This window comes from Sorex fumeus, unplaced genomic scaffold (genome assembly GCF_029834395.1).
Source record: "Sorex fumeus unplaced genomic scaffold, SorFum_2.1 ptg000037l, whole genome shotgun sequence".
NCBI classification, from domain to species: Eukaryota; Metazoa; Chordata; class Mammalia; order Eulipotyphla; family Soricidae; genus Sorex; species Sorex fumeus.
The window spans coordinates 45,728,736-45,747,199 of NW_026606094.1; the positions used below are offsets into that span (position 1 = coordinate 45,728,736).

General features: G+C 36.9%; 1 protein-coding gene across 1 annotated transcript in view; it reads left to right on the forward strand.

Moving 5' to 3' along the window:
* Window positions 1-17,606, forward strand: part of COL1A2 (collagen type I alpha 2 chain) — a 37,762-nt gene extending 20,156 nt beyond the window's left edge. The window contains exons 29-52 of the mRNA XM_056118397.1: window positions 434-487; window positions 1,446-1,490; window positions 2,782-2,880; window positions 4,421-4,528; window positions 5,181-5,234; window positions 5,939-5,992; window positions 6,690-6,743; window positions 6,839-6,892; window positions 7,180-7,287; window positions 7,666-7,719; window positions 8,587-8,640; window positions 9,617-9,778; window positions 10,697-10,804; window positions 11,460-11,567; window positions 11,973-12,026; window positions 12,111-12,218; window positions 12,372-12,425; window positions 12,739-12,846; window positions 13,302-13,355; window positions 13,474-13,581; window positions 14,209-14,467; window positions 14,890-15,074; window positions 15,935-16,177; window positions 16,899-17,606. Of these exons, the coding sequence (XP_055974372.1) occupies window positions 434-487; window positions 1,446-1,490; window positions 2,782-2,880; window positions 4,421-4,528; window positions 5,181-5,234; window positions 5,939-5,992; window positions 6,690-6,743; window positions 6,839-6,892; window positions 7,180-7,287; window positions 7,666-7,719; window positions 8,587-8,640; window positions 9,617-9,778; window positions 10,697-10,804; window positions 11,460-11,567; window positions 11,973-12,026; window positions 12,111-12,218; window positions 12,372-12,425; window positions 12,739-12,846; window positions 13,302-13,355; window positions 13,474-13,581; window positions 14,209-14,467; window positions 14,890-15,074; window positions 15,935-16,177; window positions 16,899-17,045 (2,436 nt within the window). The 3' untranslated portion in view covers window positions 17,046-17,606. The remainder of the gene's footprint in view (window positions 1-433; window positions 488-1,445; window positions 1,491-2,781; window positions 2,881-4,420; window positions 4,529-5,180; window positions 5,235-5,938; window positions 5,993-6,689; window positions 6,744-6,838; window positions 6,893-7,179; window positions 7,288-7,665; window positions 7,720-8,586; window positions 8,641-9,616; window positions 9,779-10,696; window positions 10,805-11,459; window positions 11,568-11,972; window positions 12,027-12,110; window positions 12,219-12,371; window positions 12,426-12,738; window positions 12,847-13,301; window positions 13,356-13,473; window positions 13,582-14,208; window positions 14,468-14,889; window positions 15,075-15,934; window positions 16,178-16,898) is intronic.
* Window positions 17,607-18,464: the final 858 nt, after the last annotated feature.

Genomic DNA, 18,464 nt, shown 5'->3' on the forward strand with positions numbered 1-18,464 from the left:
GGAGTTCCCCAGCACTGCCAGGGTGGCCACGGTCACTCCAGCACCACAGGGCCAAGCAGCACTGCATCCTCAAGCCCTTGCACTCACCCTCCAAACTGGTTGGCTGAGGAGAGTTGATGAGGTCTCTGGGCATCCTGAGCACCACTTTGGAGACTTCTTACACACACATACACACACACACACACACACACACAGCACACTATCTTTGGTATGACTATTCATTTTTTAATTCATCCTCTTCCTCTCCAACCACACACAAAATGATCTCAGAACTGAAATCAAGGTGTACTTTTTTAAGGAAAAAATTCAAGTGATGCTTTATTATCACACAATATTAATACTCTTTGAAATTGAATAGCCTCTAAAGTCCCAATTATTAAAAAAATCCTCAGGATATAGCCATGAGACTGAGACTTGTATTTCTTTTATGTAGGGTCTGCCAGGCCCTGCAGGAACAACTGGTGAAGTTGGCAAACCAGGAGAAAGGGTAAGTAAAGCACATGATGTTTAATTCACCTTCAATTTGAGATTTTACCTCTGTTTATTATTTGGCTGCAGTACAATTATGATATACAGCAGCAAATTTTAAATTTTAAACATTAGTGATAGTGTTCTATTTATGTTTGTGATGATAGAATAAGCTAAGTTAGTGACTTGTGTTCAAATTACTTTGTTTTGGGAATTCAGTGAAGCATCACATTACAGAAGCAAATATATCAATTAACATTCCATTTTATCATCTTATTTGTATTATTCTGCTAATGTCATAATACAGATTCTTTCCTTCCTTGTAGGAAAACATAAATTCACTGATTCTTTCATCAAACTAGACCCTGAAAAATTGCTCTTAATGTTTTTCTTGGCATTCAGACATGACACTGCTATCTACAATCAGGGCATGAGTTCTGAGTCATTTTCTCTGTAATTGTGATGAATGTGCCTCAATTCAGTTACATTCTGTGGCCTGGTCTCCTTTGTCAACAGTGAGGCACATGAAGGAGACAGCTGGTCAGTAATAAAGGAGATACACTTGGGTATACAATTAACTAGGTAATGTGCAGAATATAATCATTTTTATTAAGAAAGCAGTTTGTTTTACAACTAAAAATAGGTAATGTCTGATATTGTTTATCATTATTTATTATGTTATCAAAGAAGGGGTCTATTTTGTCAAGCTTTTTAAAGCGAAAATTTTTGATTTTCTATTGCCAGGTTATAGCCTAGATATATCTTAGTATCACTGAAATTGCTACTTTTTGTTTGTATTATTCTATCCACAACTACAACTTCTCTTGTTCATAAAAGCCCATGTACTGATATGCTTATGAAGGTACAACTTGTTCAGCTTTACCCCACTCTCTCAAAACCTTTCTAGATATTATAATCCAAAGTGGATTTAGTTGTCCATAAATTTCATGCTTTATTTATTCTTATGTTTTGCCTAGGGCCTCCCTGGTGAATTTGGTCTGCCTGGTCCTGCTGGTCCAAGAGTAAGTGTTACTTAATTTTCATACATTTTTGGCAATAAGTTTTAAAGTCAGTAGTGCTTTCTTTTTAAAACCACTAGTCTTGTAACAAGTTTCTGACTCACTATAGTGGCCAAACTCTGTAAAAAGCATTTGCTGTCTAAGTTGATAGTTGCTTTATTTTATTTCTCATATTTCTATTTAAAATTCACCTGTTATAAGAAAAATAAATGAACTAATGTGTATATTATATCCAGTGATGTATACAGATGCGAATGATAAATTTATGACAGTGTCTCAGCCTAAGCGAAGGGAAACTATTATCTTACTAAGATTTAAAGTCAATTTTTGTAGTGTATATTGATATTCAAAGCCTATAGCAAAATTCAAAATTTCTCTTTTAAAAAGGAAAAGAAACTAACAGCAAATAATAAAAATACGTAGTTTGTGTGTATAAGATCATTAGAATAATTAGATGGTTAGTTTGCTCCTAATGTATCCTATTATGTGTCTAGTTATCTTGTATCTCAAATGTCCAAACAAATTTAGCACCATAGAAACCATAGTACCATAGAAACAAATGATAATAAGGACCTTTGAAGTAGAGTGTGAACTTATGTGTTAGCTATTATGGGCCATGGAATTCTATCTCACTGTAATATTTTTATGTAAATCAAAAGCTATTTCAATAAATAGGCAAAAAACACGTAATATACACATATATCCTATGAATATTGTAACTTTTGTGTTATTATTGCATGTAATTAGAAAAGGGAAAAATAGATATGAGACTGAATATGTTACTTGGCATCCCCTTAAACATTAGCATAACTAACATCTCTTTTATACCTATGTATCTACCACAATAAAGGGGGAGAAAAAAGCAACTGAAGGACAAAGTTTGAATAGTATACTTCAATGGAAGCAAAAAATTTTGGAGGTGGAGCCACTAAAAATTAGAGTTCATTGAGACTTTAGAGATTATTTTATCCTACCTTTTCCTTTTACAAGTAGAAAAATTAAAGGCCTAAATTTACACCTTTCTAATAAATGTAGTGCCAGAGAAATACAGCAGCAGGTGGGGCCATGCCTGTGGTCAACCCAGGTCCAGTTCCCACCATCCCATATGGTCCTCTGAGTACAGCCAGGAGTGATCCCTGAGCACTATAGGGTGTGGATTCCCCAAAGTAATAATTTTCTAATAAATGACAAAACTCGAATTTGAAATCTAGTTAAGTATGAACACGGATGTGCAAAATGGTATCCCTGAGGTGGTGAACAATGAAACACTTGTAATTCTTTTTTTTTTTTTCAGGGGGAGCGTGGTCCCCCAGGCGAAAGTGGTGCTGCTGGTCCTGCTGGTCCTCTTGGAAGCCGAGGTCCTTCTGGACCGCCAGGGCCTGATGGAAACAAGGTATCATGTTTTATATAATTTGGCTTGGTTCAATGTACTCTATAATAAATAAATAATTTAAAGAAGAAAAAGGTCTACACAGACACACGCATAATACACACATATTGCCTCTGACTATTATAACTGTTGTGTTACTATTGCATAAAATTACAAAAGGGAAAGACAGATATGAGACTACATGTGTTTCATATTATTTTTACCTATTTCCAGTACTTTTTTCCCAGTACTTATTTCAGTATTTTTTTTATCTCAGAAAATAATCATCTTATTCCAGGGAAAGTGACCACTATGAAAAATAAGAAATCTCAGTGTGCTACACGTGCACACACATATATGTTTCACCCTCTTCTTTTTTGCTACTACTTTTGCTTTAATAGAAAAATCATATACATTTGGACACTTCCTAAAGAACAAACTTTCTAACCTTCCCTACAGTAAAATTCAGTGTAAAATTTTCAGGATGCATAGGGTCAATTTTTAGAAATTCAGGGCTAGCGCTGTTGTACAGCAGGTAGGACACTTACTTTACATGCAGCCCACCCAGATTCTATCCCCAGCTTTACACACAGTCCCCAGAGGCCTGCCAGGAGTGATCCCTTGAGCACAAAGCAAGGAGTATATCCTGAATGCAACCAAGTATGTCCAGACATATATGATGCCCATGATGCCCTTCCCCCTCAAAAAAAAAATTGAAATTACTGAAAAAAAATCTACATTTTAATTAGAAAATTTATGATGATAAAATTTAACTGAACAGTACCTCCATCCCAGAATATAAGTTTGGAACTTGCTTCAAAACTGAATCTTTAGTTTAAGTTAGAATAAAGGGAATTAAACATTTCTGGAAAACATTTAACCACAATAATGACAAGGCAACTGACATTACTGCTCTTACTTTTAGAAATAAAAAGTAAAGACTAGCTGTTAAAAGGTATTTTGGTATTTGAAAGAATACTGAAAAAAAACTCACATCATAAATACCAGGTAAAGAGGAGAGATGAAATGAGAAAAAAATAGTGTTCTGTGAGAGAGGACTTTCAAAGGGTTTATCTCAGAAGCTAGTCAATAGATTTTAAGTATGTGAGATTGTAGGATTCTATATAAAAATTGAAGCAATAGTCCCCACTCTTACAGAGATTAAAATGTAACCATCTCTCCAGTTGATGAAGACTCCAGATTTCCTGTCAGGGTTAAGAGATTTATCCTTGAAAAATGTTTGTGGCAAAAATTTCCAATCTCTGACTCTCATTGTCCTATCCTCTTTTTCATGCCTGTCATCTTTAAGAAAATTGGGATCAGGTTACAAATAAAAAAAATCACAACCACCCACTCCTACTCCCCTCTCTTCTTTAGTCAACATGTCATGAATAGCATCTTCTTCTTTGTAGTCTCCTTCCTTTCAATAGCTTTCCTTCCTGTTTCTAAGCAGACAATAATACTATCTATTAGATGTTTAAATTGAAATCCTTTAAGAGTTTGAGTCTTCATTTTCTTCTTTTGCCACTTTGAAATAATTGATTTCACATATGTTTGATTTAAGGGTGAACCCGGTGTGCTTGGTGCTCCTGGCACTGCTGGTCCGTCTGGCCCTGGTGGACTTCCAGGAGAGAGGGGTGCTGCAGGAATACCTGGAGGCAAGGGCGAAAAGGTAACCTCGTATTGTTGTTACCCTCAACCTTAATACATAATGTTGAGAAACTCTAGCAAAGAAGGCCGCACAAGGACACTCAAGTTTTTCTAATGCTTGGCAGGTGGTCCAGAAGCATTTTGCTATCTATACGTTTTCCTCACCACCTAGTACCTACGCATTTCTAAACTCACTAATCTGGCAAAATTCCTTGCTACCATGGAATTTCATGCAAACAGATGGTGTTGAGTAATACATGAGGCTCATTTTAATGCCACTAACAATAATGCCTCATCCTGCCCTAATTAATGGGAAGAAACTATATTGAACAGCTGTCAACCGTGCTGCTGCATTAGTTATGCCATAAAAGTGATCAGGCACTGAAGCCCATTGTAATGTTGCCTTATAATTCTGTCCACATGAATTTGTACCTTGCTTGATTATGCTTCAGGAGGGTATATGGAAATTAGAAGAAAACATTTAACAATGGTCTGGGAAGGGTCTTGAATTATTATTTTTTCTTTAATCTACATTATGGAATGGTAGCATATCTATCACTCAAGATACTAAATGACTGACAGATTCGTAGTATGTTATGTGAAAAACTTCAGATTAATTTCAATTGAAAAATTTGGTTGGAAAACCAAAAGTTGTTCTTGCTTTTTGCTTCCAGGGTGAAACTGGTCTCAGAGGTGAAATCGGTAACCCAGGCAGAGATGGTGCTCGTGTGAGTTTGTTTCTCTGTTCAGTTTTGACTTGAGAAGTTTTCCAAAAGAGAACTCACAGAAGAGATTTATTGGAACTTTAAATAATTGCTTATTATGCTGCTTTAGGAAAAACAGTAATTCTTTCATATTTTAAGGAGTCTGACGTCCAATGAAGTCCTGCTTATTCAAATATAAGTCCTAAGAATGCATCAATAAAAGAATCATCCCAATGATCAGTTGAATCATTAAGCCCCAAAAGTCCAAATGATCTTACTGAGAATATTGGCTTCGTGGCTCCTCTAGGCAAAAATCTCCCTTTTCGTCCCATGTTTCCCTCAGAGCTAATAACTCCCTGTGGCATTTTCATAATAGTTGTTCCTTCAGAATCACAATCCTAACAGTTTCAAAGAAGGCTACACATCTACTGATCTCCAGGGAATGTTGTAAAAGCAGAGGGTTCAGATCTCCCCAGTTTCTAACCCGCCCTTAACTCGCACACTTCATAACATTTATCACTGGGGTACTCCCCACCTGCCAGTGGTTTTTGATCTTTTTGATAATTAGAACTGAAATGCATCTGAGGCTTTCTTGATGTCTCTCCGAATGGGTAGTAAAAGTGTACAGTTGCTGTTTGAGCACAACACGGGGCAATGTCAAGGTTCACTTTTGATGGTAAAGGCATGTTACTATTACTAAAACTCACTTCCATTTTTTTTTGGATTAGGGTGCTCCTGGTGCTGTAGGTGCCCCAGGTCCTTCTGGAGCTGCTGGTGACCGGGTAAGCAAGCAAGCAAAGCAGTGTCTAAAATGTCCCGCTTGCTCTAGCCCCCAAAGGAACCTAGCAATTCATTTTTATGGCTTGGTTGAAAGTCCACTTATTTTAAAACCTATCTGTTGTATAGAAGCAGTGAGAAACAAATGCTGTGTATTTAAAGTTCTTTTTCCTTTTCTATATATGTGCCAGCTATCTGATCTATGCTTTAATCCCTGTCATTTGTTTTGAAGGCATTCCTTTTCCCCCATTAACAATATCTTAATGCACTGAGTTTCCTTAGAGCCTTCAATTGTAAAATAAATAAATAAATAAAAATCAATAAAATACATAGTGTACCTATTTCACAGTGAACATTCAACTTAAAATAGAACTTATTTATTGTATTGCACAGATTGCAGCAAATAGATCAGCCTTGTGTCCATCTAAAAATTAAAATGTCTTCCTCCTGCTATTGTGGGCACTGATTTATAGTATTTTGTAAATGTATAACCAATGCCTCTTCAACCCCTAAAATGAATACCACATTATGCACTGTAAAAATACACTTTATTTTACTTTGTGAAATGTGCATTTGTTACCTTTCCAATACAAGTTCAAATGCTACAAGAGCCCATAATCTTCTATTGCGCTCTTTCTCTCTTCTACCTCCTACTGCATCTGTCTGAAGCATATTAATAAGTGTGTCTTTGTGTTGTTATAGGGTGAAGCCGGTGCCGCTGGCCCTGCTGGTCCTGCTGGTCCTCGTGGTAGTCCTGTAAGTAGAAACCTGGTTCATGTTAAATACCTGACATTTTTTGGTCATTAATAAATCTAAGATTAAGACATTTTGGAATCTATTTTTCTTCCTAGGGTGAACGTGGTGAAGTTGGCCCTGCTGGCCCCAATGGATTTGCTGGTCCTGCTGTGAGTATCATATAATGAAGGTTAATCTGAATAATCCCTATTTGGCAAGTCCTGTGAGTTAGAATATCTAAACTGGGGACTGGAGCAATAGCATAATGCACAGCAGTTAGGGCGTTTGCCTTGCATGCGGCTGTCCCAGGTTTGATTCCCAGCTTCCCATATGGTCCTCTGAGCACAGCCAGGCGTACTTTCTGAGTGCAGAACCAGGAGTAACCCCTGTGCATTGTCGGGTGTGACCCAGAAAGAAAAAATAGAATATGTAAACTATAACTGTTTCTTTCCAATAGGGTGCTGCTGGTCAACCTGGTGCTAAAGGAGAAAGAGGAACCAAAGGACCTAAGGGTGAAAATGGTGTTGTTGGTCCCACAGGCCCAGTTGGAGCAGCTGGCCCATCTGTAAGTCAGATTCTTGGCAATCACAGCTCATGTAGTTAAATCTTGAAAAATCTGCTTTGATTAATAGATGTAACCTAATGTAATATATCGATCAAGTATCTACTGTACATCAGAAAATATATGAGAGAATAGAAGGTGACTTTGCCTACTACTTTACATAAACATTTCATAAAGATTGTTTTATCTTCTTCAATAATCCAGTTGCGATATTGAAGTACAGATATAGAATTGATATGATGCTGATAAACGTTTTTTACTTCTACTTTTTAATTACCATGAAAATTGTTCCTTTGGGGTAAAGGGATAGAAAGAGTAAGTAGTTTTTGTAAGAATTGAAGAATGATTTTATGATTTGTCCATTTTTTTCTTTCCATTTAGGGTCCAAATGGTCCCCCTGGTCCTGCTGGAAGCCGAGGTGATGGTGGTCCCCCTGTGAGTATTTAGTGTGAACTTGTAACTTTTATTCAGAAACCTATCAGAGACAAGTTGAAATTTGGGAGAAATTTGCACTAGAATAATGATGTTTGAAATTCAAGTTAACTCTGATCATAAGAACTCTGTTGCTGAAGCTAAACTCTCGTGCATGGACATTCACTTAATAACATTCATGACATTAATATTAATTTCAGCTGGAACTCAATTCAGTGTCTATTGATACCATCTTACTTGAGTTAATAACAAATTCAACCATTGATAGTTTGATTGTGAAATGATAAAATAGTTCTTTGCTACTCTTTATTCTTTTGATGCCTCATTTTTCTGCCTGTCCAAGTTCCAAGTGTTCTCCCCATTGGCATCTAGGGAAATCTCTAGAGACCCATGATTCCTTCCCAGGAATGACTCCACTGACTACTTCTTTCTCTCAGAGCAGTTAATGGTCTAGGTCTTACACCTCCTCTATAAACAAAAGTGCTTAGTGTCCACTCCCTTGGTAGTCAGTTAGGTAATTAGGTAATGATTATTCATTAGCATGTAATAAGGGCATAATGTCCTTACTTCTTCCTCTTATAACCAACAGGCATTTCAAAAGAGCCATAATACATATAACATATGTAACATATGGAATACATGTAATACATGTAACATATGGAAATTTGCAAGTGGAAGCAGACTAGACAGAAAGATGTGCAGGAAAAAGAGGGTCTTTAGGCTACAGATATACTAGTACACCTACACGATTGATACTGTTTAATCCTTGGCCCATCCTTAACACATGAATTAAGAATTTTCTAAAGGAAAAATTTCTCTTAATCAAAACCCTGGAATAGATGTTGACTGTGGAATGTGCTTGGCTTTTAGGGTGCAACTGGTTTCCCTGGTGCTGCTGGACGGACTGGTCCTCCTGGGCCCTCTGTAAGTAAATCACATCAAACATGTTTCATTTCTCTAGCAAAAAGTTTTGACCATGAGGAGAAAACTAGTAAGAAAATCTCTATGAAAACATGTTAATAATATCTTGCTATTACTTTCCTTGGCTGAAATCAATTTTTCTGACCCATTAAGGCAAAAACCATCATAAATTATATTTTATAATATCAGTTTAAAAGGTTTTTTATTCTTGTGATCAGAAGTCCCCTTTTAGGGGTACGGTCTCTGTTAAAAATAAAAAAAAACAGAAGAGTTTTAAGTCACATATCAGATATTTTTATATCTAATTACCCTTTACGGCCAACATTCTGCCTCCACTGTTAAGGTATAATTGTTCCTGAATTTAAAGGTGGTTTGGCTTCTAATTTAATTCTGATTCAGACTCGCCTGTCAGGGCTCAAGAGAATTTAATTAATTACCAAGGATTAAGTCTCCCGGTTAAAGTTTCAGGGAAAAAATAGCAAAGATGTTGATTTCTTGGAATCCTTTTACAAGTTCATAAGAGAAAAATCTTCATTCCCTATAGGTATTTAATTAAACCTAGTTGAGGGAATATGTGATTCCTCAATTATGAACAAAATGCCAGTATTGACTTTCTTCAAAAAGAAATAAGCAGCGTCCTCCAAAACCCAAAGTCCCATTTATTTACAACTAAGTCATAACTCTCCAGAGTTCCTATTCCAATATCCCAGGTAATGGGTAACACAGAATTTCTTATCCTCAATCAACATTTGCCATCACCTCTGTCTCAGTTGTTTATTACAGCCTCAGAAGAAGAGGAATGAGACTTTTTCTTGCCACAAGAAAGAACTTTTAAAAGTCTAAACATTTCCCAAAGATGGTCAGATATTATATTGTTGCTTTCCACTGATGGCATCTTAGTATCTAGAGACTCTGTTTCTCTTTTCAGGTACACAGTGATTATTAACAGAAACAAATAAACTTGTGCATTTGCTTATAGGGTATCACTGGACCCCCTGGACCCCCTGGTGCTGCTGGCAAAGAAGGTCTTCGTGGTCCTCGTGGTGACCAGGGCCCAGTTGGTCGAACCGGAGAAACAGGTGCCTCTGGCCTCCCAGGCTTTGCTGGTGAAAAGGGTCCAAATGGAGAACCTGGTACTGCTGTAAGTGGTTTCAGATCTCTTTTTTTAATAACTATGTAGAATTAAAACCCTTACACCAACCATTCTGATAGTTTGTAATTTTTGATGAGTATCGTAAGTTCTCAGGTAGAACTCAGCTGAGGGAATAAATCTGTCCAGCAGGTATTAGAGTGTTACAGCTTCAGCAAATGCTCAGAAGGAAGTGGGCAGGAGTGACAATAAATAAAGGAACTCTATTATTTTTATCAAATATCCTTTTAAGCTGTTAAGGTACCTTACTGGTATAAGTATTGGATCAAAATCAGTGCTATTGTCATTCTATTATCCATTAATCGATATCAGTAAACTTATTTTGTTTATAAAACATAAAATCTCACTTTAACCAGTTCTCCAAGTATGTACTGTTTTGAATTATTGCTATTCTGATATATGTTTTTACTACACCTGGGTCAGTAAAAGGTCAAGATCAAAATTTTCTTCCCTGGAGAGATACTATAAAACCTCAGGAGGAGGAGTGGGTGGAGAGATTGCACAGCGGGTAGGGAATTTGCCTTGCACGGGGCCAACCTGGGTTAGATTCCCAGCATTCCATATGGTCTCCCTGAGCACCACCAGGAGTGATTTCTGAGTGCAGAGCCAGGAGTCACCCATGTGTATTGCGGGGTATGACCCAAAAAGCCAAAAAAAAAAAAACCCTGAGTTCTACTATGCCAGGTGGCTTTATTAATCTCACAAATATGTTTCAAAATGTTATTCCACTGGGTTCAAGAAATTATGTGCAAAGGTATAATCTTACTGTCATTATTAGAGAAATTATATTCTATGATCTGGTCACTAGCTTTTTCCCAGACAGAGGGAGCTTATACTCATAGTCCACAAGTCAGCCTGTTATTACTCCAGGTCTTACCAGTAATATTCAGTATTTTCCCTCTTGCTCAGGGACCTCCTGGCACCCCAGGTCCTCAGGGTCTTCTTGGTGCCCCCGGTATTCTGGGTCTCCCCGGCTCCAGAGGTGAACGTGGTCTGCCAGGTATTGCGGGATCTGTGGTAAGTATTTGACACTATTCTGATTTTCATTAACATAATAAAAGATTTTAAAAGCTGCCACTTCAAATGTGACAAATTGATCACTGAATAACTCCACTTAAGGTGTTTTTTTTTATTCATGGCATTTTCTTTATACAGATCACATGTCTTTGTCTAAGAAGCTTTAATACCACCTTATTTAGACACATGCTATAAAGACACAGCTTAACATTATGCAGAATGATTTTTGTTCTTTTTACATGCGTAAGAACGATATAAGTTCTAATTGCATTTACTCCTCTGCAAAATGAAATACCGGCATCTTTTATCCTGTAGGAAGAATGAAATTCTGGAAATTCTGAATCATCCCATTTAACCTTATACATGACAGCAACTAGAAACTAGAAACTATCTCATCTCCATAAACTCCAACTTTGTGAATACTGGTTTTGGGGATGCAGATGCTACAGATTAAAAGTGGCTCATTTTGTATGTAAAACTGATTCTAGGTGTGTAAAAGGAGAGTGATAATGATGCTAAAGATACTTCTTTCCCTTGTATAACTCATATTCAATATAGCCTTTCTCACCAAATTAGAATGAGGGGTTGTTTGGAGGTGATATTAACACCCAGTTCAATGAGAGAAAAGTTTTTGTTGTTTTCTCTGCTTCTTTAGGGTGAACCTGGTCCCCTTGGTATTTCTGGCCCTCCTGGTGCCCGTGGTCCCCCTGGTGCTGTGGGAAATCCTGGAGTCAATGGTGCCCCCGGTGAAGCTGGTCGTGATGTGAGTCCTGCCCCAAGTTTGTAGACTAAAACTTAGAGGCATTACATTGCATTTAACTTTATGTTTGAGCTGAGGTGGCTTTGTCTCAAGTTTCTAAACAAGACCATTCACTTCTCCATACTATTCACACAGATTGAGTATTGAAGATAGCAAATATTTCTTGGGTTGGGAAATAAACCTTTAAAAGGCTGGGTTAAAATATTTCCAATCTAAAGAAAAAAATCTAGGTTGGTGTGTTCTCATTCTTAATTTTTAATGGGGACTCGTACTTGTTTTTACTTTGTGATGTGACATATTGTGATGTGACGTATCCTTGTGAAATGAAGAAAAGTAGCTGATGTACAGGGATTTCTGGGCATCAGAGCTTTACTCAGAGTCTTGACTGGTGTGGTTTGTTCTTCACAGGGCAATCCTGGGAGTGATGGTCCCCCAGGCCGTGATGGTCAGCCTGGACACAAGGTAAGGGTATCCTAACTTTCTTCAATTTAAAAATAACTAAAGCATGTTTCACACTAATGTTTATTGTTATCTTGCCTTCTTCAGGGAGACCGTGGGTATCCCGGAAATGCTGGTCCTGTTGGTGCTGTGGGGGCACCTGGTCCTCATGGCCCTGTGGGTCCCACTGGCAAACATGGAAACCGTGGTGAACCTGTAAGTTTGTCCCTCCATGCTGTCATCATTACATTTCACTTCTGATGTTTCCACACTTGGAAACTGTGGGGTTCACTGGGCGGATTACCTGGGCTTGACTTAATGAGTACTGGGCTTCACTAATGAGCTCCATGTTTCTTTTCTAATTCACAGGGTCCTGCTGGAGCTGTTGGTCCTGCTGGTGCCTTTGGTCCAAGAGGTCCTAGTGTACGTACATGGTGGAGATTGCTTTACAAATTACTATTTAAGGAGGATCCCTTCAGATGATCTAATAAGAAAATAAAGAATATATAGGCTAGATGTCAAATTTTTAAAAAAAATTTTAGTCTGTATCTATTAAATAATCATGAAGCTATAACCAACCACTTTAAAGACAATTCAAATGAATTAAATTAAGAGATGGGACTATCATCCACATGAATTTTAGATCTTTGATGTCTAGATTAAACAGATTAAACTGTAGATATTGTGTGTCCTTTTATAAAGGACGTAAAGGTTCTACTGTCTTCTTTCTTTACAGGGACCACAAGGTATTCGAGGTGATAAGGGAGAGCCTGGTGACAAGGGGGCCAGAGGTCTTCCTGGCTTAAAGGGACACAATGGATTGCAAGGTCTTCCTGGTCTTGCTGTAAGTAAAATATACACCTCTGGCTTATGTACAGACTTTACAGGCCCATAATTCAAATGACTTTCCACGGATTTTCAGGTTCTAAAACATCGTACATCATATACTCCTCCTATTCTCTAAGTCCATGCCTTCAGAAACAAAGCTATTTCATTCCAACCCCCCAAATAGGAGGGTTAAGCGAGACATAATTATACATATATTAATATCTCCTAGCAGAAATGTCCTTCAACACCAGTTAAAATAATATAATTAGAGGAATGACTAATATTACACTGTTAAAAGAGCTAGTAAGGAAAAAATAATTATAAAAGACATAATGGGAGAAAAGAGCTCCACTTTACATTTTGAGCTTTCTCAATACAGCCCATTAAAACAGAAATTTCCCATTCAGTGTCTTCAAATCTATTTATTGACAGATGTTCTGAAAGTGTGATTTTCTTGCTTTTTTTGTACAGGGTCACCATGGTGATCAAGGTGCTCCTGGCTCTGTGGGTCCTGCTGGTCCTAGGGTAGGTCAATTTAAGAAACATGTGTCTCTGCAATAGAGTCTGTAGATATGAATCTCAGACCCTCTGTTCCCTTTCAGCATTTTTGCTGCCTCACAGATTTGGTATCCTTCTTCCCTAGGGCCCTGCTGGACCTTCTGGCCCTGCTGGCAAAGATGGTCGTAATGGACATCCTGGCACAGTTGGACCTGCTGGCATTCGTGGTTCCCAGGGCAATCAAGGTCCTGCTGTAAGTATCATTTGGAAACTAATAGAATACAAATACACACTGTCCTCTCGTTGTTCATCAATTTGCTCGAGCGGGCCCAGTAACATCTCCATTGTGAAATTTGTTGTTACTGTGTTTGGCATATTGAATACGTCACGGGTAGCTTGCCAGGCTTTGCCGTGTAGGCTAGATACTCTCAGTAGCTTGCCGGGCTCCCTGAGAGGCATGGAAGAATTGAACCCAGGTCAGTCAGGTTGGCCGCATGCAAGGCAACCGCCCTATGGCTGCGCGATTGCTCCAGAGCTAAAAACTATTTTTTCCCATTTAAACCAAGACAATTATAACAAGACATTAAACTTGTCCCCTCTACTCTATGCTTTTTTTTAATTTCTTTTAAAGAGCTGTGATCCACAATTATTGATAGTTTAGTTTTAGGAACATAAATTTTGTTTTCTAAAAATATGTAAAAATTGTATGCAGTGATCTTTAAATCCATTTTTGCAAGTGTGAAGGAAGAAATTGTTTATTTACATGAACTTGATTCTTAGCCTCATAAAAACATGTTTTGTAATCCACTCAAATGAAAATCTGCTGTCAATGATATGTCATCCTATAACTATACACACAGTCCCCCCATTCTCTTTGCAGGGCCCTCCTGGTCCTCCTGGTCCTCCTGGACCTCCTGGTCCTAGTGGTGGTGGTTATGACTTTGGTTACGATGGAGACTTCTACAGAGCTGACCAGCCTCGTTCACCACCTTCTCTCAGACCCAAGGATTATGAAGTTGATGCTACTCTGAAATCTCTCAACAATCAGATTGAAACTCTTCTTACTCCTGAAGGATCTAAGAAGAACCCAGCTCGCATGTGCCGTGACTTGAAACTTAGCCACCCAGAGTGGAGCAGCGGTAGGTCAAGGTGTCCAAGCCAGGCACATTATGTCTCACAAGTTTTCAAATGAGTCCCTACTGGCCCTTAAGGGGAAAATGTATTTAGATCCCAATTATAGTATGTGAAATCATATTCAATGAGGCATCATTTTCTCCCTTTCTTACCCCAGTATCCATTCTCAGACTTCTCTTCAGATATATATATTTTTTGCTTTTTTTTTCATGGCAGTGGGTGTATCCTGATTTCACTTTCCATGAAGGAAAAAAATAAAAGAAATGTCTAATCTTAAAATAGTCTCCCCCTTCTTGTTAAGGTGGCATTGACAAAACCAGTACAGTTAAAACACTTGTGGGAATCTAAACCTTTGATTAATAGTTATTAGAACCTATGCTCCATCCAGTGAGAGCTTTAATGATCTAAGTCATGTTTGTTTAAAAAGGTTACTATTGGATTGATCCTAACCAAGGCTGCACTATGGATGCCATCAAAGTATACTGTGATTTCTCTACTGGTGAAACTTGCATCAAGGCTCAACCTGAGAACATCCCAATCAAGAACTGGTACAAAAATTCTAAAGCCCAGAAGCATATCTGGTTTGGAGAAACAATCAATGGTGGGACTCAGGTGAGGAATTCTGCAAATAATTATTTTCTTCATAAAAATATTATTATAATAGTTTGCATTTTAATTATCTTCATTTTAATCCTTTACCAAAATGGACATATTAAAGAAATTGCTAGTTTCACATATTATATCTTCAATTAAATATTAAAGATGTACTGATTAGGCACAGAAATGCACAATTCAGAATTATTCAAATTTTACTTAACTGATAATCACTGGAGTAGAATCGTTTAGTATGAAGGAGTCCTAACAAGACAGAACCCTGAACCAATACTTATATTACTTTCAGAACATGCACTTTTCTTAATTTTTTTAACCTTTTGGCCAACTTGATTGAATGCCTCCTGACAGAAATTGCAAAAAAAGGAAAACTTAGAGGTCTAAATTACTATTTCCTTATTCTCCTATTTTCAAAAATGAAACATTATAGGGCTGGAGAAATAGTACAAGGGTAAGTTAGCACTTGCTTTGCACATGACTACGCTGATTCTATTCCTAACACTTTGTGTAGTTCCAAGAGCACTGCCTGAATTGATCCCTGAGCATAAAGCCAAGAGTAAGCTCTGAACACCTCCAGTTTGGCCCAAAACTCTCCCTAGCCTCCAAAAAAGAAAAACAAAAATAAAGGCTTGTCTGAGACAGCAAACATCCTTTTGAAATGACCCTGACTCAACCAAGTAGTTCTTTTGACCCTTCTAAAGAACCCATGCTTCAAAAACAAGTGAATCCAGTTTCCTTTAAAAAATTGTTTTCTAAGGTTCAGAAATCATGATTTCTCCTGATAGCATACTTTTTAAGTTGGATGTTTACTATCTGAGTTCTTCTCCACTTACTGAGAACTCCCATTTTATTCCTTGTAGTTTGAGTACAATGTTGAAGGAGTTACTACTAAGGAAATGGCTACCCAATTTGCCTTTATGCGCCTACTAGCCAACCATGCCTCTCAAAATATCACTTACCACTGCAAGAACAGCATTGCATATATGGATGATGATACTGGCAACCTTAAAAAGGCTGTCATTCTGCAAGGCTCCAATGATGTTGAACTTGTTGCTGAGGGCAACAGCAGGTTCACTTACAATGTTCTTGAAGATGGATGCTCTGTAAGTAACAGTAAAATATGGGAATAGTATTTATTTTGGGGGAATGACTTAGAGAAAATGCTAGATGAACAGATCAGAGAAGGACCTAACTTATTTGGTCCTTTTCATAAGTGAATTTATTTAAACTCAGATGATGAATCTAAAATGTTATCAAATTTTGCCTTCTGAAGTTCTCTGAATATTCAAAATATATGCTATGTTCACATATTAGCTGGCTTTCTTTTAATGTGAATTTCTTAAATAATGATAATATGCATAAAGTTTAAATTACTTAGGGATAAAAGTCTTGAGCTTACTTTATACTTATATGTATTTAATTGTACTTACTAGTTTGGCTTACATTTAATTTTTTTATTTTTTTATTATTTCTATAACTTTATAAATTAGAGAATAACAAAACTCACTTATAGTACTATATCCACCTAATTATTTCCACTTCCACTACAAACACACACACGCAAACACATACACATCCTTAAAATTACAATTTAAAAAATCACTTGGAATTGGTATTGAGTTTTTAAAATAAGCTCCAAGAAGCTTCATTCAAAAAAGCAATCTAATGTTACTGTTTCAAAGATGAATCTGTGGATTCAGACATGTCTTCAGAATGACACAAGAGCTCTATAAATCTAGAACTCAGCTGATAACATCTAGAGATCAGATGATACTATATTCCTAAATAAGTTTAATTTATAATGTACTATTCTTTTCTAAACAGAGAAAGACAAATGAATGGAGTAAGACCATCTTTGAATACAAAACAAATAAGCCATCCCGCCTGCCTATCCTTGATATTGCACCTTTGGACATCGGTGGCACTGACCAAGAAGTCATTTTGGACATTGGCCCAGTCTGTTTCAAATAAATGAACTCAACCTAAATTAAAAAAGAAGGAAATCTGAAAAAAGTTTCTCTCCTCGTCATTTCTTTTTTTCCTTTTTAACTGAAAGCTAAATCCTTCCATTTCTTCTGCACATCTATTTGCTTAAATTGTGGGTAAAAGAGGAGAAGGATTGATCAGAGCATTGTGCAATATGATTTTATTAACTTCCCATCCCATTCTTCCCTCCCCAAAAGATTTGGATTTTTTTCAGCACTCTTACAACTGTTGTGGAAAATGTCAACCTTTGTTTTAAAAAATGAATAAATAAAAATTTAAAAACAAAATAAAAACCATGAACATTTGCACCACTTGTGGCTTTTGAATATCTTCCACAGAAAGAAGTTTAAAACCCAAACTTCCAAAGGTTTAAACTACCTCAAAACACTTTCCTGTGGGTGTTATGTATACATTGGGTGCTAACCTAGACAGAGATGACCTGAGGTACTTATTTTTTCAAAATACAGAGGTGCTAATTAATTATATTTTAGATACTTGAAGAATTTTATGGTGCTAGAAGAATTTAAAAATAAATACTTCTCTGTATTGAGTTTTACTGTGCATTTTTTAACTCAATCTAGCATCAGTTCTTTACATCTTTATTCCCAATCAAAAGTGCCGATCATCATTTGCCCAACACTGCCTCTTCTTTAAATTCAGCACATGTTCTTTGCTAGTTTCATTTCCATTCTCTCCCATGCTTCCCAAGAAGCCTTGTTATTGGACAAGCATAAAAATTAAATTGTATTTTGTATATGTGAGATGTTTAACTTGTAAAAAAATTGAATAAAGCATGTTCTGTTTTCCAAAAGAAAATATTGAGTAGAGTTCTTTGCTTTGATGCTCTTTGAAATATACACATAAGTTATAGCATCTCTACCAATCATTAGACCACGTTTTTCTGATAAACACTTTGTTAAAAATAAATGAAACTTTCTATGTTAGAGCAAAGAACAAGATTCAGGAGATCCGAGCTCCAGTTTTGGCTGTGCTTCTTATCTAACCTTGACACTTTACCTTCCTGAATTTCAGTTTCCATATATTTTAACATGTGAATTTTTTCTCTAGACTATTAAACATTTCTCCTAATCAAAAGGCATAAGACCTAAATAACATGACATTGTTGACCTAAGTTTACTCTAAGCAAAAAGTCTTTTGATTTATTATCTATTAAGTACTTTAAAACAGTGGCTGAAAGTTGGTCTATGAACAATTAACACTATTAACTAAAACAGTTTCAAATATTCAGTAAAAAATGACATACACTTTAATCTGATGCAACTGAGTACAATGTCTGTTAAGCAGTAATGCGTGTGCTGTCAATCAGCAGAGACAGTTGTGGATAATAGTACCACGAACACCTACCTGCCAAATCACATTCATTTTCCTCCTCTGCACCTTTCA